Raw genomic sequence first — 24,018 nt, forward strand, 5'->3', positions numbered from 1 at the left:
CAGGTGTTTTACACTGGTCACTTTTAGATCACTGTTATACAAATGCAGTTGTTCAAAGTGCCGCTGGCCATGCCACTGAGAAATGGCACTCAAAGATGTTAATTTCACTAGACCAGGCTTCCTCAAACTCGGCCATCCAGATGTTTTTGGCCTACAACTCCCATGATCCCTAGCTAGCAGGACCAGTGGTCAGGGATGATGGGAATTGTAGTCTCAAAACATCTGGAGGGCTGGATTTGAGGAAGCCTGCACTAGGTCATGGCATTTCTAAACATACAGCTACCGGCTGTTCTTTTTTGACTAGACAATTATTTCTTTAAATTGGGCCCTGAACGAAACATAACTCATTACAGTCTAAGGATTCATTGCTTGCAACAGAGATAAGCTTTGAAGCTTAGCTGAGTCAAGGTAAGTCAGTTCAGTATCTCCTGTCAAGAGTTTGAATTGCTTAACGGAGAAGGCTGAATCAAATTCAGCTGGAGAAAGTTGGGTTTCGACAGAAATGGGCCTGTTTAATTTTTCTCTGTTATTAGGTTGTCTAGGACAGGGGCGGCCAACTCCCAAGAGACTGCGATCTACTCACAGAGTTAAAAACTGGCAGTGATCTACCCCCTTTTTATGGGGTTCAGGTCAAGGTTGTTGAGCTTTTTTTAGGAAGGAGGAAGGCCCATTTTGGGTGGGTTCGGGTCAAAGTTGTTGAGTTTTTTTCAGGGAGGAGGTAAAATGTTGAGCTTTTTTTAGGGGAACCGCAGTTGCTCAGCTTCTTTGGGGGAGCCAGTGATCTACCGCAGACGTCCAGTGATCTACTGGTAGATCAAGATGTCTACCGGTAGATCAAGATGGTCTGGGACATGGAGTATCTGCAACAGTATATTTGACAGCAATATGTACTTTGTACATTTATGTCTATTTTCTTATTCTTTCACAAAAACAAAAATTTAACTCATTGACATTTCCAGTGGAGAAAACACTTATATGTGGGCTCGCCGATATGATCCAGAGTTATTGCATGTTCCAAGCACTGCTGTGAATTCTTTGATGATAGGCGAGATTGATCTTACTGCTGAAGCTCTTTCCACATTCCAGGCATCGGTACGGTTTCTCCTGTGTGTGAATTCTCCGATGAGAGCTAAGGTTGCTCTTCTGACTGAAGCTCTTCCCACATTCTGAGCACTGATAGGGCCTTTCCCCCGTATGAATCCTTTGATGGGAAGTGAGGTTGATCTTGTGACTGAAGCTCTTCCCACATTCCAAACACTGATAGGGTTTCTCCCCTGTGTGGATTTTCTGGTGCGAAATAAGGTTTGAACCTCTAATGAAGCTCTTCCCGCATTCTGAACACTGGTACGGTTTCTCCCCGGTGTGAATCCTCTGGTGGGAAGTGAGGTGTATCACCTGAGTGAAGCCCTTCCCACATTCCAAGCATTTGTAGGGCTTATCCACTCGGTGGATTCTTTGATGAGAACTAAGGGTGGAACTCTGACTGAAGCTCTTCCCACATTCGGGGCACTGAAATGGTTTCTCCCCTTTGTGAATGTTTTGGTGTGAAGTAAGGCTCGAGTACCTAATGAAGCTCTTCCCACATTCCACGCACAGGTACGGCTTCTCCCCTGTGTGAATCCTCTGGTGGGATGTGAGGTGGATCTTCTGGCTGAAACCTTTCCCGCATTCCAAGCACTTATGTGGCTTCTCCACCCTGTGGATTCTTTGATGGGAACTCAAAGTAGAGCTCAGCCTGAAACACTTGCCACATTCCGGGCACTGATACGGTTTCTCCCCTGTGTGCGTCCTGTGATGGGAAGCGAGGTTCGCCTTCTCGCTGAAGCTCTTCCCACATTCCGGGCACCGATACGGTTTCTCCCCTGTATGAGTTCTTTGGTGGGAAGCGAGATGGATCTTCTGGCTGAAGCCCTTTCCGCACTGAAGGCACCTATATGGCTTCTCCGCTCTGTGGATTATCTGATGAGAAGCAAGGGTGGAACTCAGACTGAAGCTCTTCCCACATTCCGCGCACCGGAATGGTTTCGCCTCTTTGTGAACCATCTGATTAATTGCAGTTATCGTCTCATTGACACACTTTCCGCCTTCCAAACACCGGTTTGTTTTTTGACCTGTGCAAGGAGCTGAACCGAAACATTCCCAATACACAGAACATTTGCTCGTTTCTCTTATTTCATCTGTTGTCTCATCTATTGCAATCTCGTGGTAGTCGCTGCCTTCAGGAGCAGAGGATTTACTCCAGCAATTCTGATTTATTTCTCTTTTCCTTCTCTGCTGTTCCAAGTCTTCACATGTGGCTCGTTCCAGTGGCAACCCGGGTAGTTCTGTTGTCTTCATGGTTTCACGTATGTCATGTGCTGCAATGGAGAGAGAAAAGAGAGGAAGAAACGAGAGTCTCGAATCACTTGACAGCTTAAACCACCATTTGTGGTAAAGGAAAAAATTGCTAAGGCTTAGATTGGAGGGACATCCTATCAAACATCTAACGACCGCTGTTTCAGCTCCCAGATCAGACCTGAAGTTCACTGGTTTATCCTAGGCTGGTCACTCTCTTTCAGCCTAGCCTACCTCACAAGAAGAAGAAGAGTTTGGATTTGATATCCCGCTTTTCACTACCCGAAGGAGTCTCAAAGCAGCTAACATTCTCCTTTCCCTTCCTCCCCCACAACAAACACTCTGTGAGGTGAGTGGGGCTGAAAGACTTCAGAGAAGTGTGACTAGCCCAAGGTCACCCAGCAGCTGCATGTGGAGGAGCGGAGACGCGAACCTGGTTCCCCAGATTACGAGTCTACCGCTCTTAACCACTACACCACAAGGTTGTTGTGTAAGCAAATGCAACAATCAGATGCATTCTTTCCTGACTGAGCCGTATCAAAATCATTGTGTGCAGCCAGATAAGAAGCTGGCTCGCTGGTCCAAACAGATTCCCCCACCCGTTAACTGAAGGATGATGGAAGGAGCCCTGGTGCATCCTGGGAAATGAGTTTGGAAAAGTGATGCCAGCCAGAGCAGACAGTGGGCCAATTGCTACAGCACAGCTGTTCTGTCAGGCTTCTGAGGAAGGACCATGGCTCAGCGGTAGAGCTTCTGCCTTGCATGAAGAAGGTCATAGGTTCAATCCCTGGCATCTTCAGGTATGGCTGGGAAAGCACCCCTGCCTGAAACTCTGGAGAGCTGCTGTCAGTCCAGTGTAGACAATCCTGAACTAGATGGACCAGTGGTTTCACCCAATAACTTCTTATTTTCTCCAGTAACTCCAATCTATTTTTGTATTTGTGCTTATTAAGGCACGAACAATTTGCATATAAAGGCAGACTTGCCATGGACAAATTCAATGATATTTGGGATCCATTCTTACAAATAGGTTAAGATCTGGTGAAGCACAGTAACAACCTTGCAAAGTACAGTCGTACCTCGGAAGTCGAACGGAATCCGTTCCGGAAGTTTGTCCGTTCGACTTCCAAAACGTTCAGAAACCAAGGGGCGGCTTCTGATTGGCTGCAGGAAGTTCCTGCAGCCAATTGGATGCCGCGGAACCTGTGTCGGACGTTCGGGTTCCAAAGAACGTTCGCAAACTGGAACACTCACTTCTGGGTTTGCAGCGTTTGGGTGCCAAAATGTTCGAGTCACAAGGTGTTCAACTTCCAAGGTATACAGTTTTGGTTCCCCCCTCCCCCCTTTACTTTCCCTTCTTGACGGGTTCTGTTTCTCTTTTTTTTCTCTCTCTTTTATTTATGTCTCACAATGCTCAGTGCACATATAATTATGTACTTTTTGAACTTTCAATGAAGATGTTTAAAAAATTAAAATAATTAAGGTCCTTGATGTTTCCTGCTGCTGGTTTTTAAATTGCTGATTCACTTACTATGTGATTGTTTTCATGTTTTGTGTGGAGGTCTAAGCGTTGTTCACCAACTTGCGGCTTTCAGTTAAATTGGAATGCCGGGATAGAAATGCATTATTATTTTAAAAAAGATTTTTTAAATCTTATCTTATTTTATCTCTTTTGCTTAACTGAGCCTAACAACTTCCCTCCCTGATGGTTTACAAATTTAAACTTTACATCCTTACATTTCACTTCATTTCCTATCCTTGTTACCGGTATATCATTATCTAAAATACTGTATTATTCAACCTGAATAGGTAGCAGTTTCAGCTTACAAATCTTCAAACAACCCTGCTAATGATGTTAATTGCTTTAAAATTGCTTTAAATTGGTAACTATAGATCAACCCTGCTAGAAAAGGGGGAAAGGAGGGTTTGAGGTACCAAAATATTGGGATTCTGCAAAAATAATAATTCTAAAATGTGCCTACGATTTCTAAATAAATGCGATTGTCTGCTAGAGGGTCTTACCGAGAGAGGTGACAAGATGGCCGTTCTCCTGCATGACTTCTGTATGCAGCGCTTTCTGGTGAGGATCCAGCCCAGACCATTCCTCCCCCGTGAAGTACACAGCAACCTCCTCAAAGGAGGATCCTGAACCCTGGGAGACAACGAGAGGCATCTGTAGTTGTAGGATGGGAAAAAAGCAGGAGAAAATGAAACATTTGCCTCTTTGTAGGTAGCAAAAATGTTCCACCGGGCAAAAATGTTCCTCTTCAACCAGGCCTTTGACTGATTGACATCTATCCAATGCCATTTAAAAGGAGGAGATGATTGGTTTGGTTTTGTTCTTATTTTTATTGTGCGTTTGTGTGTGTTTTCATACTGTAATTTTACGTTGTGAACCGCCCTGATGAATTTCACAAACAAACAAATGAATGAATGAATGAATGAAATGACCTGTCCCCCTACCTGATTTGGTGTCGCAGCAACTGCTTCCCCTCTGGAATAAAGGAGAGATGGCTGAGCAGGCCTTGTCAGGATCATTCCTTCACCTGTGAGAGGAAAAAAAGCAATCTCGCTCGTCCCAGAGTTTATGTGACACATCTCTATGTGGTCGCCGAGGGTGGAGATCAAGGTTGCGCATTTAGAATTGTTCCACCAACAGAAGCATTTCTGCTTGCCAGACGGAACAACCTCCTCTCTCCCCCTAATCCTGTGCTGGGGGTTCTCCTGAACCCCACACTCGAAGCTAATCTGGGGCAGGCATGTGGGGAAGGGGAGAAGAAACCCCGTTGCGCTGGCGGGGCGCATTGCGATGGCTCCTGCCAACGCAACTATTTAGTCGAATCTGGCCCTGGGATTATGAAACGTCTCACCAGTTTTTTAGCTTCCTAAAATGGTCAGACCCCCTTTTCTTTTTCTGGGATGTTGGCAACAAGGAAGAGCCAGTGCAGTGCAGCGATTGGAGTGTCAGATCTGGGTTCGTGTCCTCGCTTAGCCGCGAAGTTCACCGGGGTAGCCTTGGGCCAGTCACTGCCTCTCAGCCTAGCCTGCCTCGCAAAGTTGAAATTGTTAATTTGGGGTTCTCATCAGCTGTACGTCATAATCATCACAATTATAACAAATAAAAGCTTGACATATCTTGCTTTGCATGTCATGAGTCTATCTCATATATTAGTTTCACCTTTTAAGTTGAATTACTGAAAGAAACGAACCTTTCCACGATATTCTAATTTTTCGAGTTTCAGCCTGGTGACTTCTGTTTCAGTGTATCTGAAGAAGTGTGCGTGCACACGAAAGCTCACACCAAGAACAAACTTAGTTGGTCTCTAAGGTGCTACTGGAAGGAATTTTTTTATTTTTTATTTTGTTTTGACAGTGTCAAAGCAATTATTCTTCAACATCAACTTTGTTGGACAGGTCATGTTTTGCAGATGCCTGATGACCGTCTTCCAAAGCAACTACTCTATTCCAAACTTAAAAATGGAAAGCGTAATGCTGGTGGTCAACAAAAGAGATTTAAGGACTCACTCAAGGCAAATCTTACAAAATGTAGTATAAACACCAACAACTGGGAAACACTGGCCTGCGAGCGCTCCAGTTGGAGAAGAGCCTTTACCAAAGGTGTCATGGGCTTTGAAGACACTCGAACTCAGGACGCAAGGGAGAAACGTGCTAAGAGGAAGGCACGCTTGGCAAATCCACACTGTGATCAACTCCTGCCCGGAAACCAATGTCCCCACTGTGGAAGGACGTGTGGATCCAGAATTGGCCTCCAGAGTCACTTACGGACTCACTGTTAAAACCGTGTTCATGGAAGACAAACTTACTTGGCTACAAGGGATCACCAAAGAAGAACACAAATATAAATCATAACAACAAAATAAATGATAAATAGCACCCCCTGGATTCCTTAAATACCGGTAAGTGCAGGGAGCAGTCATGCGAAAGGCTGGACTGGATGAATCCCAAACCGGAATTAAGATTGCCGGAAAAAATATCAACAACCTCAGATATGCTGATGATACTACCTTGATGGCAGAAAGTGAGGAGGAATTAAAGAACCTTTTAATGAGGGTGAAAGAGGAGAGCGCAAAATATGGTCTGAAGCTCAACATCAAAAAAACTAAGATCATGGCCACTGCTCCCATCACCTCCTGGCAAATAGAAGGGGAAGAAATGGAGGCAGTGAGAGATTTCACTTTCTTGGGTTCCATGATCACTGCAGATGGTGACAGCAGTCATGAAATTAGAAGACGCCTGCTTCTTGGGAGAAAAGCAATGACAAACCTAGACAGCATCTTAAAAAGCAAAGACATCACCTTGCCGACAAAGGTCCGTATAGTTAAAGCTATGGTTTTCCCAGTAGTGATGTACGGAAGTGAGAGCTGGACCATAAAGAAGGCTGATCGCCGAAGAATTGATGCTTTTGAATGCTGGAGGAGACTCTTGAGAGTCCCATGGACTGTAAGAAGATCAAACCTATCCATTCTCCAAGAAATCGGCCCTGAGTGCTCACTAGAAGGACAGATCCTGAAGTTGAGGCTCCAGTACTTTGGCCACCTCATGAGAAGAGAAGACTCCCTAGAAAAGACCCTGATGCTGGGAAAGATGGAGGGCACAAGGAGAAGGGGACAACAGAGGATGAGATGGTTGGACAGTGTCCTCGAAGCTACTAACATGAGTTTGGCCAAACTACGAGAGGCAGTGAAGGATAGGCGTGCCTGGCGTGCTCTGGTCCATGGGGTCACGAAGAGTCGGACACGACTGAACGACTGAACAACAACAACAGGGAGCAGAGGATGAGGCCCATTCAGCCTTACCCAGTGAGGTGGCACCTCCAAGACCCTCCTGGACAGTCTCTCTTTCTCGGGGATCCACCGGAGGCTTCGCTGCGTCAGGGAAACCAGGAGCCACTTCTGAAAACAGACCCTTCACCAGAAACAAGGAATGTGGGGAAAGGAGACAAAAAGGGAGAGTCAAGAGGCTTTGGGACATTTTCAGTATGGATTTGACAATTGCAGAGAGTGCCAGGATAGCCTCCTGCACGTTCCGAGCCCCTTGGAAGAACCAGGATGAAAACCCTCTCTCACCTGCTGCTCTCCCTGCTTCTGGTCCTCTGCCTGACTCAGGAGGAAACCTTCTGCCAGGGCCACCGCCTGGGAGCTGGTCTCCGCTCCGCATTCCCTGACCCAGTTCTCCATCTCCGGGGGGAGGACAGCCAGGAACTGCTCCAGGATCACTAAATCCAGGATCTGAGCCTTGGTGTGTCTCTCCGGCTTCAGCCACTCGCGGCAAAGATGGTGGAGTCGGCTGCAAACCTCTCTGGGTCCCTCGGCCTCCTGGTAGCGGAAATGCCTGAAACACTGGCGCTGAGCGTCTGAGCTGAGGACGACCTCCTCGCCCGGGATCTCCCGCACGGTTCTTTCCCAGAATCCCTCGCTGGTCCCAGTCTGGATGGCACCAGGGCCTCTTCCTGCTTCACGGCCAGCTATTTCTAGATTCTCCATCTTCAGTCTGTTTTCCAGGAAAACCACTCTCTATTCTCTCCTGCCAGTTTCTCAAGGCAAATCTGGATGAAGGCACCGCTACCAAGTCCTGCAAAGCCAAGACATTGTCTTGTTAGAAAATTATGAAGTTGTCAGGGCTGGAAGATTTTCCTGGAACAAATCTGGATAAATCTGGGTAGCAACTAGTTCCCTTGCACCCTTAAGAAATGGCAGGGGAATGACAAGTTTGAAACTATATAGAAACTAGAGATTTGTGGGTGGAGTTTCTTTCCTTGAGGACTAGTGGGTGAAAGCCTTCAGTCTGGCTGGGAGTCAGAAGATGAGGGATCCCACCCCTCTGGATCTCAGTCCCCCTTACAACTCTTCCCCCTTTAGGCACCCTCCTCTTTTCCAGCTTCCACCCTCCCTTCACCCCAAAACCCCCAGCCATTAGACTTCCTCTCTCCTAACCCGTGTCCTTTAAAGCCCAGATTCGCACAGGCACTTTTGCTTCCCATCAGCGTCTCCCGCCTTCGATCGACAGCTTCCCCCGTTTTGCATTCGGGCGACGAAAGAGCCTCCCCACCGCGTGTCGGGGCTTGCACGTCTGAAACGGCGCGCGCGCGGTTCTCCAGCGGATGCGCGATTAAGAGGGAGCGCGGGGTGCGGAGCACACATTCGAATCTTGGCACAAATTACGCCGCGCTTCCGCCAATCAACGCAGCGCTGCAGACCGACACGCCCTGCGCTCCCCCGCATCATGATGCGGGTGTTCTGTTCGTGTGAAAGGATGACCAGGTGCAGAAGCGGCTTCCCAGAAGCGGGGTTGAAAATTGGGAGAGGAGGATCTTGCTTGCTCTTCTCGGACCCTCTTCTTTTCTATTCAGCCACAAATCTGGGTCTCTCCCCCCCCTCGCAGGGGAATCCTAGCCCCCTCCTCTTTTTCCTGCATTGCAGTTGCATCTTCCCGACTCCGTCCACCCCCCTTTCCACCTTAAGTCAAATTAATAGGTAGGGGGGCTCACCAGATCATAGAAGGGTCCCCGATGCCGAACTAGGGAGACCCCGAGGCTGCATTCCTCCAAGGCAAGAACCAGGCAGGAGCGGCTTTTGGCAAAAATACCCATTTGCTTTGTAGGACTCCCTCCCCCTCCCCAAATCCCCATCCACTCTAGGAATCCAGCTCAGATAATTTTAACCCTTGGCAGCTCAAGCTGCAGGATGATTTCTCTCTCTCTTTCGTAAAACAGGAGCCAAGGAAGAAACCAGCACTGTGAATGCAGATCCCACACACCCCTTTTCTTTCCTGATGGTGGGTGGAAGGAGTGAAACCAGTTTGGGGAAGAAGGAATAATAGAATCATAAAGAGGACGGCCTCTTTCCATATAAACCTACCCGGACTCTGAGATCATCTTCTGAGGCCCTCCTTCCTGTGCCTCCTCGAGAGAGGTCCGGAGGGTGGCAACGCAAGAACGAGGCCTTCTCTGCAGGGTCCCCTTCTAATTCTTATGATTCTACGAAGCTCTTGAGTTTAAAATCACTTGACCGTAACTAGCGTCAAGAGCAGTGACATGGAGGTTCCACTTCTCCAAAAGCTTTGCTGGGTCAAGACCCAAGGTTCAAGTCGGATGCTACTAGCCCAGAGATGGAAGGAGGAAACCAGAGAAGAATGGCAAACCAAGTTGATGGACTATGCCCAAATGGCAAAATTAAATGGGAAGCTCAGAAACCAAGAAGACAAGAACTTTAATAAGGAATGGGAAAAGTTTAGAACTTATTTACGAGAGCAGGTTAAAACGTTAGCAGGATTTTAACCACTCTTGTAAAGTAATGGAAAGTATGGATAGCTTACAAGGATTTTAAAAAACTGGATAAGTATTGATATGCAGTTGTAAATAATACCATCAGGTCCCATGGAAGGGATAGGGAGAAGTCAGGAGATTCAGAGTAATCTCGATATTTGGATTCGGAATTATTTTTTTGCTGTATGTTTATACTTTTTAAAATCAAATAAATATTTTACACACGCAAACACGTCACAAAGCATCCTATTTTCAGCAGTGTATACAGATATTATCAATTGCCCCCATTCTCTCACTTTCTCTCTCCTCCTCCTCCTTGAGTGTGCATATATATAATCATAGTATCATAGAGTTGGAAGGGACCTCAAAGCTCATCTAGTCCAACCCCCTGCAATGCAATATGAGCTAAGGCAATCTCGCAGATAAACTGTTCCCAGATTTTCAAGTGCTTCATGCACTAATAGTAACACCCCGAACCTGGCCTGTCAGCAAACTGACAACCGCTGCAGATCTAAGCACAGGTGCTACATGCCAACAAGGCCTGTCAGCAATCATGCTGCAGCATTTGGGGCTAGCTACAGCTTCGAGACCAAGTGTAAGGGAAGCCCCGCATTAGCAAGGGACGCGAGTGGCGCTGTGGTCTAAACCGCTGAGCCTCTTGGACTTGCCAATTGGAAGGTGGGCAGTTTGAATCCCTGTGATGGAGTGAGCTCCCGTTGCTCTGTCCCAGCTCCTGCCAACCTAGCAGCTCGAAAGCACACCAGTGCAAGTAGATAAATAGGTACCACTGCGGCGGGAAGGTAAACGGGGTTTCCATGCGCTCTGGCTTCTGTCATGGTGTTCAGTTGCACCAGAAGCGGTTTAGTCCTGCTGGCCACATGACCCAGAAAGCTGTATGTGGACAAATGCCAGCTGCCTCAACCTGAAACCGAGATGAGCGCCACAACCCCAGTCGCCTTTGACTGGACTTAACCGTCCAGGGGTCCTTTACCTTTTATTCCTTGATGTTTGTCTCCTGTGCCTGGGTGCCCTGCATATGTTTGGGACTACAATTTCCACCAGCCCGGCAGGGCTGTAGTCTGCAGGGCACCAGGTTGGAGAAGGGTGATTGCCGCATCAAATCTCTTAAGGGGGTTCGCCAATCTGAAGCCAGAGTTATACTATGACGGAATCTCATTCTGCATTTATATTCCACCTTTATCTTCCAAGAATCTCAAGATGCTGTGCATGGTTCCCTCCCTCCCCACTGCATCCTCACGTCAATCCTGCGAGGTAGGTTAGGCTAAGAGACGGTGACTGGCCCAAGGTCACGCAGTGAGCTGCATGGCTGAGGGAAGATTTGAACCCTGCTCTCGCAGGTCCTAAAGCGACACTCTTAACACTTGCTCTTCTTAATCCACTGACTTTCATTTCTTTGCACTCCCTGCAGATGGAATCTAAGTCTCCCCCCCCCCATCCCAGGCGTCTCCTAGCCCCTTCCTCACTTTCCTGCTTAGCCAATTGCCCTATTGTACCCTCCAACATTTCTCCGGTGAAAATAGGGACGTCCCATTCCATAATGATAATTTTACTATTTATACCCCCACACATCTTATTGGGTTCCCCCAGCCACTCTGGGCAACTTCCAACATATATAAAAACATAAAACATTACACATTAAAAAAAAAACTTCCCTATACAGGATTGCCTTCAGATGGCTCGGGGATCAGATAACTCCATTGTTGTTGTTGTTCAGTCGTTCAGTCGTGTCCGACTCTTCGTGACCCCGTGGACCAGAGCACGCCAGGCACCCCTATCCTCCACTGCCTCCCGCAGTTTGGCCAAACTCCATACCCCCCAACATTTCTCCAATGGAAAAAATGACAGGGGCATCCTAAGGAAAAGATGGACATTATGGGATCAAATCAGAAACTGGGATGGCTTCTCTAAATCAGGGATGTCCCTGGAAAATAGGGGCACTCGGAGGGTCTGCCCAATGCACCCTCCTTTTGGCAGTCCTGGGACTCCCCTCCATCCAAATGCAGATGCCAAGAATGGAAGGGGAGCTAAGCACATCCCAGAAAGGGGTGGCAACACAGCATTTTGCAGAGACAGAAGACCCTTCTCTCCATGAGGAGCCAGGCAGGAATAAGGAAGAGGAGTCCCTCTAGAACAGTGTTTTTCAACCACTGTTCCGCGGCACACTAGTGTGCCGTGAGATGTTGCCTGGTGTGCCGTGGGAAAAATTGAAAAATTACTTTATATATAGTCAATGTAGGCACAGAGTTAAATTTTTTAACATTTTCTAATGGTGGTGTGCCTCGTGATTTTTTTCATGAAACAAGTGTGCCTTTGCCCAAAAAAGGTTGAAAAACACTGCTCTAGAAGACCCCTGCCCTCTTCTGGGATTCCCTCTGCAGCCTTTGCACCCAGAGGGTGTTTTGGCCTCTCCTGAAGGGCTCTGACATTTCCCCCTCCCTCCCGGGATGAAAATTGCATGGTGTTGGCAGCAGCAAAGGGTGTTGTTATTGATCTGGATTTCCTGCCTTGCAGAGGGTTGGACTAGATGATCCTTGGGGTACCTTCAAACTCTGCAATCCGTGATTCTACTTCCCCACTCCAAGGGGCACTAAGAGGCAGGGGGGCGGCAGGAAGTTTAAAGGACTTTCCAACTTTGAAAAGCCAGTCTCAGGAGCCAATGCATCAGTGTTGGAGAAGGAATTAAACTAAATGGTTTTAATTGGATTTTGACTCAATGTGCAACCCATTGTTACTCTTTGGGATTTTAGTGTGGTGTAGTGGTTAAGAGCAGTAGATAGACTCGTAATCTGGGGAACCGGGTTCGCGTCTCCGCTCCTCCACATGCAGCTGCTGGGTGACCTTGGGCTAGTCACACTTCTCTGAAGTCTCTCAGCCCCACTCAGCTCACAGAGTGTTTGTTGTGGGGGAGGAAGGGAAAGGAGAATGTCAGCCGCTTTGAGACTCCTTCGGGTAGTGAAAAGCGGGATATCAAATCCAAACTCTTCTTCTTCTTCTTCTTCTTCTTCTTCTTCTTCTTCTTCTTCTTCTTCTTGTGTTCTTCTCTTCTTCAGTGGGTCTTTTATATGGTGTGGGATGGGAGGGGCGTCCTGGGGATGAGTTTATGGAACCAACAGCTTGGCGACCCAATAATAATAATAATAATAATAATAATAAAAATAAATTTATAGCCCACGCATCTGGCTAGGTTTCCCCAGCCACTCTGGGCGGCTCCCAAAAGAATATTAAAAACATCAAACATTAAAAACTTCCCTAAACAGGGCTGACCAGATGTCCTATAAAAACCAGATAGTTGTTTATTTCCTTGACATCTGATGGGAGGGCGTTCCACAGGGAGGGAGGGCGCCACCACCGAGAAGCCCCTCTGCCTGGTTCCCTATAATCTCACTTCTCGCAGTGAGGGAACCGCCAGAAGGCCCTCGGAGCTGGAGCTTAGCTGAACGATGGGGGTGGAGACGCTCCTTCGGGTATTCTGGGCCGAGGCTGTTTAGGGCTTTTATAGGTGAGCACCAACACTTTGAATTGTGCTTGGAAACGTACTGGGTAAGACAGAGGGAGAACTGGGTGAAAGATCCAGAATTGGGGAGCGAAACCAGTTTTTCCCCAGGCGTCCAGAGCAACAAAGTGCGAGGAAGAGAAGGGAGAAAATGAGCCAAACACTGTATTATAAAGGGTGCAAACTTGACTGGTGAGGAATCCCTACTGTTTTCCTGTGGCAACACGCGTGAAACACAAACCCTGAAGGTATTGGGCTGTGCAGCACTTTTGCACCCATCCGTCTCCTCTCTGAGCCCTGGGGTCAAAGGGATACTTTGGTCCATACCAAATGAACCAGCCCCAGAGGACACTTTAGCTCCAACAAGAGCACACTCAGCTACCTCTTGGCAAAATGGAAAGGGTCTGGTTTTGACCAGGAGGGGAACAGAACTTCCTGAGACTAAGCTTTCCCCTTTTTTAAAAAGCAACAAGTTACCAGCCCCTAAGGAGGAGCAAGGGATGCGGGTGGTGCTGTGGTCTAAACCACGGAGCCTAGGGCTTGCCGATCAGAAGGTCGGCAGTTCGAATCCCTGCAACGGGGTGAGCTCCCGTTGTTTGGTCCCAGCTCCTGCCCACCTAGCAGTTCAAAAGCACATCAAGTGCAAGTAGATAAGTAGGTACCGCTCCAGCGGGAAGGCAAACGGCATTTCCATGCGCTGCTCTGGTTCGCCACAAGCAGCTTAGTCATGCTGGCCACATGACCCGGAAGCTGTCTGCAGTCAAACACCAGCTCCCTCGGCCAATAAAGCGAGATGAGCACCACAACCCCAGAGTCATCTGAAACTGGACCTAATGGTCAGGGGTACCTTTACCTTTAAGGAGGAGCAAACACTTGGAAGCGGGTGGAGAGTGGCTGTGAAATGAGAGCAGAAGATGCACTGAGGAGAGCTCAGGCGCTTGGGGAACTGGGAAACATGAACAGATTCTGTGAAACGGTGCTCTTTTTAGAGAAATACAGCTTGTGTACGCTGATTTTCTTTTCTTTGTTAAGCAGAGAACACAGAGACCTGGCTGTTAACTTACAAAATTATCAACACCAGTTCTCAGGGCACATCTTCTCTCTTGTGATGCTATCGAGTGAAACTCAGGGAAAGAGAACAAACACTGAGTTGTGAGGAGTTGTTTTTATAATCTACAAAACACCTAAATTGTAGTAAAAAAAAACACACCAACAGAAGACAAAGGGAAAAAGCTCCCAACCACAACATGAGATGTTTCAACTCTCGCTATGTTTTTTGATATTCGGGCTGCGCACGCAAATCTGTGTTTGCGTGGCCTTGGTTTTTTGCTATTCCTAACAAATTTACAAAAACAAATGGGATGTTAATCACAGAGTTTTGCAAGGCAGAAGCACTTAACGGAGAAAATCCACCACCAAGCCCAATATTTACACTGAGGCATGCACCCGTGTGCATACAAAAATATTCAGCCAAACAGATGGAGGGGCTGTGTCTTATTCCATTTGCAGCCTGGAAGTAACTCTGGCAGGGGTCTCCATTTTTGTTTTATGCCTTTAGGCACCTCTGGGATTTAGAGATAGGGGCATCAGTGTTATCATATAATAGCGGCTCTGGGGCATGTCGTCATTCAACAGAAGGCTTCCTTGCTCAAAATGAAAATCTCTAAGCCAGAAATGGACCATCTCCAACGTGCATGATTAGTGAATGAGACACACTTCCTTTTAACACAAAATAAAATAAAAAATTCCTTCCAGTAGCACCTTAGAGACCAACTAAGTTTGTTCTTGGTATGAGCTTTCGTGTGCACGCACACTTCTTCAGATACCGGCATGCATGCACACGAAAGCTCATACCAAGAACAAACTTAGTAGTAGAAGAAGAAGAAGAGTTTGGATTTGATATCCCGCTTTTCACTACCCGAAGGAGTCTCAAAGCGGCTAACATTCTCCTTTCCCTTCCTCCCCCACAACAAACACTCTGTGAGGTGAGTGGAGCTGAGACTTCAGAGAAGTGTGACTAGCCCAAGGTCACCCAGCAGCTGCAGGTGGAGGAGTGGAGACGCGAACCCGGTTCCCCAGATTACGAGTCTACCGCTCTTAACCACTACACCACACTGGCTCTCTTAGTTGGTCTCTAAGGTGCTACTGGAAGGATTTTTTTATTTTATTTTGTTTTGACTATGGCAGACCAACACGGCTACCTACCTGTTCCTTTTAACAGACAGCCATTAAGTTACAGGTCCCTTAGCTGCAAACCATCCATTAAAATCACACCCAGCGCTGATCAGCACCACCAGAGACATTGCTTATAATTCAGTGGTTGTTCCGGGAGGGAACCCCCCTATAATAATAATCTGGTTCCATACTGATCCATGTCTCAGATCCCCATTGTTGTGCTATGGCAGTGCCGGCAAGCGCCGGATCTGTGGCTTTTGTGTGTGGCGAACATGGGCGGAGAGGAAGAAAGCACCCAGCTGCAGATACATAGAAAACACACACAGCAAGAGAGACCACCACCCACATTTAGACTCTGTGCATTTCTGTGGGGTAAAGATCTGATCCAGTAGAATTAAAACCCATCCTCCTTACGGGTTTTTATGCCGCTTCCCTTCAAAACTGACATCAAATTAGAGACTGTGTTGATTGATGTCTATGCTCTCTCTCCCTTTTGGTCTTTCCACTTTCCCCTCCTCCCAATACATAGGGACCTGAGCAGGTATGGGAGCCTTGATTATATTATCCTCCAGATAGCAAGGCCCCCAAACATGTCCCAAAATCCATTACCAAGAGGCAATGCATTTTGGAAATGCCCTTGGGCAGATCCTTGACCATGCATAGGAGCTGAATGCTCCCATACGGAAGCATCACTACGTGCTCAGGAGAGGAAGGATGGATGGGGAGGGCAGAGGGGAGCAGCGGTGATTTCACATTTTGTTTTAGAAAAGGAGCAAAGCTAAAAGAAAATACTTCAGTTCCTTTGCTATCGTTGCTCAGGGTAGGTACAGTTTATTGCTCCCTGCTTAGCATTCATTTATACAGTGCAAGTCCGATGTGGGTCCTCACAATCGAACTCCTGTTTCACATGGGAGACAATATTTTGTTGCATATTCAAATCGCTCCTGTGAGTTCTTTGATGATACGTGAGGTTTATCTTATTGTTGTAGTTGTTTCCACACTCCAAGCACTTATATGATTTCACCGCTGTGTGAGTTCTTTGATGCAAGTTCAGGCCGGACCTTCGAGTGAAGCTCTTTCCGCACTCCGGGCATTGATATGGCTTCTCGCCGCTGTGGCTTCTCTGATGCAAGTTAAGGCTTGATCTTCTAGTGAAGCCGTTTCCGCATTGCAAGCAGGTATACGGTTTCTGCCCTGTATGAGCCGTTTGGTGAGCAGAGAGGCCTATCTTCTGCGTGAAGCCCTTTCCGCATTCCAAGCATTTGTATGGCTTCTCCCCTGTGTGGGTCCTTCGGTGAAAAGTGAGCCTGCTCTTCTCTTTAAAGCTCTTTCCGCATTCGAGGCACTGATATGGTTTCTCTCCTGTGTGGATTCTCTGATGAGAAGTGAGGGTGCAACGGTGACTGAAGCTCTTTCCGCATTCCATGCACTGATATGGCTTCTCCCCTGTGTGGATTCTCTGATGATAGGTGAGGCTCCCCTTATGGCTGAAGCTCTTTCCACACTCTAAGCACCGATACGGTTTCTCCCCTGTATGAGTTGTTTGATGAGCAGCGAGACCTATCTTCCACGTAAAGCCCTTTCCACATTCCAGGCATTTATACGGTTTCTCCACCCTGTGGATTCTCTGATGAGAAGTCAGGGTGCAACGTTGACTGAAGCTCTTCCCGCACTCCACGCACTGATACGGCTTCTCGCCTGTGTGAGTTGTTTGATGATAAGTGAAACTTATCTTATGCGTGAAACTCTTTCCACATTCCAGACACTCAAAAGGTTTCTCCCCTGTGTGGATTCTCTGATGAGAAGTAAGGCTACAACGCTGGCTGAAGCTCTTTCCACATTCCACACACTGATACGGCTTCTCGCCTGTGTGGATTCTCTGGTGCAAAGTAAGGTTTGTGCTTCGAATGAAACTTTTCCCACATTCCAAGCACTGATATGGCTTCTCCCCTGTGTGGATTCTTTGATGCAAAGTGAGGTTTGAACTTCTGATGAAGCTCTTCCCACATTCCAAGCACTGGTATGGTTTTTCCCCTGTATGAATTCTTTGGTGGAAAGTTAGGTGTATCTTCTGGCTGAAGCCCTTTCCACATTCCAAGCACTTATATGGCTTCTCCCCTGTATGAATTCTTTTATGAGTCGTAAGATACATCTTCTGACTGAATGTCTTTCCGCATTCTCTGCACTGATATGGTTTCTCCCCAGTGTGGATTTGCCAATGAGCTTCACATTCCAATTTCTGATACACACAGTATTCATCCTTTCCCTCTTCTTCTTCTTCTTCTTCTTCTTCTTCTATGATCACAATTTCAGGGTAGCTACTACCCTGAGTAGCAGAGGATATATTCCACCTGTTCTGATCTGCTTCAGTCTTCTTTCTCAGCCGCTCCTCATTTCTGTGTGTGTCTCTTCCTGCCGACATCCAGCATATGTCTCCCTTATTCCTGGCTTCCCACTTGTGGCCTGCAGTTGAGAAAGAACACCGATTAGTACCCGAGTAAGACATGAAGTATTAAAAGCATTTACAGTGGTACCTCGGGTTACATACGCTTCAGGTTACAGACTCCGCTAACCCAGAAATAGTACCTCAGGTTAAGAACTTTACCTCAGGATGAGAACAGAAATCGTGCTCTGGTGGCGCAGCGGCAGTGGGAGGCCCCATTAGCTAAAGTGGCGCTTCAGGTTAAGAACAGTTTCAGGTTAAGAACGGACCTCCGGAACAAATTAAGTACGTAACCAGAGGTACCACTGTATAAACCACTTCATATTTTCCAAAAGATTCTAATTTAGATGGGCTGCCCGTCAATTAACACATTTTACCATCTCTCTTGAATGACCTTAAGAAAGTCTTACTGAGATAGGTGACAAGGCGATAATTCTCTTCCATGACATCCCTATGAAGAGCTCTCTGGTCAAGATCCAGGAGGGCCCACTCCTCTTCTGTGAAATGCACAGACACAGCCTCAAAGGACCACGGACCCTGAAAGAGAAGGAAACATTTGTGTCTTGATAGAAATTAAGAGCGCCTGCTACCAAAACCCAGAAGTCTCATCAGGGGAGAACAGCTGTGTATTATCCCCACAAAAGTCTCTCTCTTAATTTATACTTTTCAGGTTTATACATTTAACTAATTTTACAATCATTTCCACATTTCAAAGCTTGACTTCCTTCCCCCTCTTTCTGTGGTTCCTTAAATTTATTTTTAACATCTTCTGCATAACTTAATTTGCTCATTTATTAATCTACTTTAAATATATACTCTTATGAAACTGCAGGTCATTAAAATAATCTTGCCAGTGTTCTTATCTGTTTGCAATTTATCTGTAAACGTTCAATAAACCATTTCCATTCTTTTATTTAAAAGTTTGTTATCTTGATTTCTTATTCTTCCGGTGAGTTTCGCCATTTCCTCATATTCCGTAAGTTTTTGTATCCATTCTTCTTTTGCTGGGACTTCTTTCCATTTTTGGGCAAGTAACAGTCTTGCCGCTGTAGCAGCACACATAAATATATTTCTATACAGTTTAGGTAGTTCTGTCCCTATAATTCCCAAGAGAAAAGCTTCTGGGTGGTTTTTTGTTTTTTACAAATGTTATTTTAAACATCCTTTTCAGTTCATTATAGCTTTTCTCTAAGGCAGCTTTGACAGAAGCAAAGACGAGGAGAGAATTTCCATCAGGACCAGGGAGAGGAGAAGGCTCCTCCTTGACTATCTCCCGGGACAACAATCCTTCCCTGATCCATACCTGATCGTTTGCCACAGCAACTGCTTCGCCTCCAACCCAAGGAAGGGACGGCTGAGGGGATCTCGCCAGCATCATCCTGTCACCTGTGAGAGACAAAGATGGTAGGGAAGACATAATCTCTCCAAGGTTTCAAGCCGCAAGTAAGAATGGGATTGGGGTTGCTCCGATGGGAAGGGATGTAGCGTTTCAGTTACGCCACGTTGCGTGAGCTCAAGAAAGCCAGAACAAAGACTTGACCTGCAAGCTCTGACTGGGCGAGAAAAGAGGAGAAAAAGCTCGCTCTCCCCCAGCTCAGGCACTTTTTAATAACACAAAAGACCACATTACAGAATTCAAACCAGCCAATCAGATTCAGACAACACACCTCAAATCAGTCTCCACGCGGTTGGAATCAGGTAACAAAGATTTCCTTGAACATCCCAACACATTCCCACACATCAAAGGGCATCAAAGCATGTAAGAAATGTATAGATACAGGAACTAACAAACAGGAGATAGCAAGAAAGGTAAGATCTAACACCCTAACCCTAAAACCAAGTTGTTTACCAACTCCTGAGATTGATCAAGCAATTTCCCTTCTGAGGCTTGGGGATCAAAGAACTAAGTTTATCACAGGAATGCCTGACCAATGGAAATGCAGCATCTGGTCTCAGCAGACACCAGCTTTAGTGAGAGCTTGCTCTGCCTGCTCAAAGACTGGCAAAGAGTGCATGGCCTTATGGGAAAACACAAAGCCTTGTGGGCTTTTCTCAGAAACTTAGGCTTGCGAATCAAGCCCAGTAATGATATGATTCATATGACATAATTCCTTATCATAATCCACCGCCACAAAGGGAGGCATCGCGCTGCCCGAGCCTCGCTGCCGCCCTCGGCCCTCCTTCTCCGGCTTCCATGACTGACCCACCGCTCACCGCTTCCCCACCACCACCACCGAAAAACCAACAACTCAGGGGCTGCCCAGGCTCATGGAGGAAGGAGATAAAAACCTCGGAGGAAGGGGAAACGTGGCGGATGAGGTCAAGGCAGCGGCCGCCCCTCTGCCACCGCCACCGCTGCAGCATCAATGTCCCAAACGTGTAGTAATTTACTGTATTTTTCGCTCCATAAGACGCACCTTTTTTTCCTCCTAAAAAGTAAGGGGGAATATCTGTGCGTCTTATGGAGCGAATGGTGGTCCCTGGAGCTGAATTGCCCAGGGGCCAAAAGAGGATCATGCTTTTTATTTTGCAAAGAGAAAAGGGGGTGTTGAAAGGACACCCGCTCAGCAGCTGATCAGCAAGAGATCAGGAGAGAGATAAGAGTCCCGGCTCCCTTTCAGCCCCGCCCTCCATTGTTGAATGTGCTGCAGAGGGAGGTTGTTTCCCCAGCAACATGTGACTGGCTGATTAGATTATCTGTCTGGAAACTGTAGAAAAGGCTCCCTTTCCTTTAGAAGCTGCAGAAATGTGAGTTGAACCCCATAAAAACGGGGCTTTTCCTCTTTGCTTTTCCCCATTTGCAAAAGGAGCTTTGCTTTCCCTCTTTGCAAATAAAGCTGTAAAACTTTTAGCTGATCCTCAAAAACACAGGGCTTTTCCCTTTGCAAAAAAGCTGCAAAACTTTTAGCTGATCCTAAAAAAAACAGGGATTTTCCCTTTGCAAAAAAAGCTGCAAAACTTTTAGCTGATCCTCAAAAAAACAGGGCTTTTCCCTGTGCAAAAAAGCTGCAAAACTTTTTAGCTGATCCTCAAAAAAACAGGGCTTTTAGACGAGGAAAACCAGAAAAATAGGTGCGCCCTATGGAGCGAAAAATACAGTATTTATTTATTTATTTAAGTGTCCCTGGATTCATTGAAAAAAATCTGGTAACCTTATTGTAGTCCAACATTTGGGGACCCAAGGTTGAAGAAGACTGCACTAAGGAAAGGATCCAAAACGAGGTCCAAATGCAATATAAGCCCTAAAACCAATTTGCACAAGCACAGCCAGTAAAACAGCTGAAAGCACAACGTCTTACCGAGACAGGCGACAAGAAGATAATTCTCCTCCATGACTTCTTTATGCAGAGCTCTCTGGTCAGAATCCAGCAGAGCCCACTCCTCTGGCGTGAAATACACTGCCACGTCCTCAAAATAAATCCGAGCCTGAAAAGAAAAGGGAAAACGTCGGCCCTTTCGCAGACGATGTAACAATTATCTACCTGCAAAATCCGGAATACTCAACAAGGAAAAGTGGCATGTTATTCCTTGCAGGAGAACTACTTGAAAATGATTTACAGGTGGTATTTAACTCGCGAGTAGGCATGCGCGGGTGGTGGGTGGGATGCGGGTGGCGCTGTGGTCTAAACCACAAAGCCTAGGGCTTGCTGATCAGAAGGTCGGCGGTTCGAATCCCCGCGACAGGGTGAGCTCCCGTTGCTCGGTCCCTGCTCCTGCCAACCTAGGAGTTCGAAAGCACATCAAGTGCAAGTAGATAAATAGGTACCACTCCGGCGGGAAGGTAAACGGCGTTTCCGTGCGCTGCTCTGGTTCGCCAGAAGCGGCTTAGTCATGCTGGCCACATGACCCGGAAGCTGTCTGAGGACAAACGCCGGCTCCCTCGGCCTATAGAGCAAGATGAGCGCACAACCCCAGAGTCATCCGCAACTGGACCTAAAGGTCGGGATACCTTTACCTTTACCTTTAGGCATGCTAAAATGTATAAGATTGAATCAGAAAAGTGCTGGAGATGCAAAGAGGTAGAGGGATCTTTCTTTCATATGTAGTGGACTTGTAAAAGGGTAAAAGAGTTTTGGAAAATAATTTTTAATGAATTGAAAAAATGTTTAAAAGCACTTCCCCCCCCAAAAAACCCAGTCTTTTTCGTTGGGGATAATTCAGATGGAAATTCCCAGGTGTCAAAAAAGTTTATTTATGTATGCCACTACTGCGGCCTGTGTTTTGTTAGCCCTAAAATGGAAAATGAGCGAGGTCCCAACCAAAGAAGAATGGCAACTTAAGCTGATAGAATACGCACACTTGGCAGACTTAACTTATAGAATAAGAGAACAAGAAGAACATATGTTTAGAGAAGATTGGGAAATGTTTATTGAATATATGGGTGAAAATTGTTCACATTTGAAAACGTTGGCAGCATTAAGATAAATTCAGCAGTGCAAATAAGTTTTGATGGAAGTAATAATGGAATACTGAATGCTTTAGTTTATATAAAATATGCATGGATTTATGCTATGCAAAATGAACCATGGAAAGAGAAGTCATTGATATTTCAAGCTTTTTAAATTAATATTATAGATTGCAAAGCAGAAAATTTAATAAAAACGAGAGAGGGAGAGAAAGAGAGAGACTGAGAGAGAGAGAGATTGGGATTTTACGTAGCTGTTGGGATTTTACGTAGCCAATGCTGGCTAGTCTGATTAGTATAAATCACATGAGATGTCTGAGAAGAGTGTGGGAATGGAAGACTGTCTTATCTCTTCCGTCTGAGCGTGTTATTGTACTGTACTTTCATTTTTGCAGTATGCAACTGCTTGTTCTGCCAGAGCTTGGATAACACAGACATGGTTATGGATTCTCTGTATAGAATGTAAATAAAACGTAGTTTAGATCTACGTATGTTTCCTTCTTCTTGCTGTGTGATGCCAGAAGACCTGTGTGCACTTTTCATAAGAGAAGTGTCACAGAGAGGCACTCTGGAGTGAAGGGACATGCCATTCCAGAGACGTGCCTACTGGGAGATGCTCACGAGGCACTGGGGGTTCGCCATCCCCCAGGAAGGTTTGCCAACAGTGGCTGGGTATTATCCTGCAGGACTTCTCGAGTGGCATTTGAAGCCTCCTAGGTGGGCAGCCTGTAGGGACCCAGGTGGCGCTGTGGGTTAAACCACAGAATCTAGGGCTTGCTGATCAGAAGGTCGGCGGTTCGAATCCCTGCCACGGGGTGAGCTCCCGTTGCTCGGTCCCAGCTCCTGCCCACCTAGCAGTTCGAAAGCACATCAAAGTGCAAGTAGATAAATAGGGACCGCTCCAGCGGGAAGGTAAACGGCGCTTCCGTGCGCTGCTCTGGTTCGCCAGAAGCGGCTTTGTCATGCTGGCCACATGACCCGGAAGCTGTACGCCGGCTCCCTCGGCCAGTAACGCAAGATGAGCGCCGCAACCCCAGAGTCGGACACGACTGGACCTGATGGTCAGGGGTCCCTTTACCTTTAGGTGGGCAGCCTAGAAAGAAAGCGACGAGATTCCTGCATTGCAGGGGGTTGGACTAGATGACCCTTGGGTCCCTTCCAACTCTAAGATGCTATGATTCTATAAGAAGGAGAGAATCATTCAGATGCAGGGAGGTGAGCAGAGGCACTTGGCTTCCTCTTGGCAGCCTTCCCTGTGGTGCTTCCACCTACCTGAAATGTAGCTTGTACAGGTGCTTCCACTCCCCCATGAAGAAAAAAAGCCCAAGGAGTTGTTGCCGGCATTAACCCACCACCTGTGAGAGAGAAAGGTGACATGAGGCCGTCAGAGCAGAAGCTAATCTCTTATGAAATTTCTACGTGCGGGTCGACATCACAAAACCAAGTCTTCAAGTTTCGCCAAGGAACACCTTTTTGAACTGGGGAAAAGTCTGAAAACCAACATCCTTTCATGCCCTGTTTCGGGAAAACATAAAATGCACCTCACAGATTTACTGCGGGGCGGTCCAACTTCTCATGCCAAGTGGGCCGCAAGAGACCTCTGACGTAGAACAAGGGGGCCACACACTTAATTAAATTTCCATATTGAAGATCAAAGCATTCACAATAGATTTAATATCTATATATATATATACATATTCGCATTGTGTGCGCGGCGGACACCGATGTTCTCCGTAACTGCTGGACCAAAGCGCATCAAATTAATACAAAGCGTAACATGACCATCGAGGAAGGATCTGGCATAATAAAAATTAAAAAAAAACACACCTGTCATGCCTAAAATATAGAATAAATGCAAAAAA

At 46.6% G+C, this 24,018-nt stretch overlaps 3 protein-coding genes across 3 annotated transcripts in view; all 3 read right to left on the reverse strand.

Annotated features, from left to right (window-relative positions):
* LOC117042524 overlaps window positions 1-2,348 on the reverse strand; it is a 30,046-nt gene extending 27,698 nt beyond the window's left edge. Inside the window, exon 1 of the mRNA XM_033142066.1 lies at window positions 1,005-2,348. Coding sequence (XP_032997957.1) covers window positions 1,005-2,337 — 1,333 coding nt within the window. The 5' untranslated portion in view covers window positions 2,338-2,348. The remainder of the gene's footprint in view (window positions 1-1,004) is intronic.
* A 1,980-nt stretch (window positions 2,349-4,328) lies between these two features.
* LOC117042795 (zinc finger protein 202-like) lies at window positions 4,329-7,853 on the reverse strand. The gene is made up of 4 exons (XM_033142447.1): window positions 7,422-7,853; window positions 7,152-7,260; window positions 4,798-4,880; window positions 4,329-4,507 (listed from the first exon to the last, which is right to left on the reverse strand). Exons 1-4 carry the CDS (start codon window positions 7,836-7,838, stop codon window positions 4,343-4,345), a joined length of 774 nt encoding a protein of 257 aa, XP_032998338.1. The 5' UTR covers window positions 7,839-7,853; the 3' UTR covers window positions 4,329-4,342.
* A 7,644-nt stretch (window positions 7,854-15,497) lies between these two features.
* Window positions 15,498-18,364, reverse strand: LOC117042712 (zinc finger protein OZF-like). Its single transcript, XM_033142326.1, has 2 exons — window positions 18,162-18,364; window positions 15,498-17,771 (listed from the first exon to the last, which is right to left on the reverse strand). The coding sequence occupies exons 1-2, from the start codon at window positions 18,193-18,195 to the stop codon at window positions 16,165-16,167; spliced, it is 1,641 nt and encodes a 546-aa protein (XP_032998217.1). The 5' UTR covers window positions 18,196-18,364; the 3' UTR covers window positions 15,498-16,164.
* Between the last annotated feature and the right edge of the window lie 5,654 nt (window positions 18,365-24,018).

The sequence above is a fragment of the Lacerta agilis genome, chromosome 2 (assembly GCF_009819535.1).
Source record: "Lacerta agilis isolate rLacAgi1 chromosome 2, rLacAgi1.pri, whole genome shotgun sequence".
Lineage (NCBI taxonomy): Eukaryota > Metazoa > Chordata > Lepidosauria > Squamata > Lacertidae > Lacerta > Lacerta agilis.

Coding starts and splice junctions, on each gene's coding strand:
- LOC117042795 (XM_033142447.1), bottom strand. CDS start 7,838: ATGGAGAATCTAGAAATAGCTGGCCGTGAAGCAGGAAGAGGCCCTGGT. Junction 4,881..7,151: donor TGGAGGTGCCACCTCACTGG/GTAAGGCTGAAT, acceptor TTCCTCTCACAG/GTGAAGGAATGATCCTGACA. Junction 4,508..4,797: donor TTGCTGCGACACCAAATCAG/GTAGGGGGACAG, acceptor CTACAACTACAG/ATGCCTCTCGTTGTCTCCCA.
- LOC117042712 (XM_033142326.1), bottom strand. CDS start 18,195: ATGGAAGAGAATTATCGCCTTGTCACCTATCTCA. Junction 17,772..18,161: donor TCGCCTTGTCACCTATCTCA/GTAAGACTTTCT, acceptor TCTCAACTGCAG/GCCACAAGTGGGAAGCCAGG.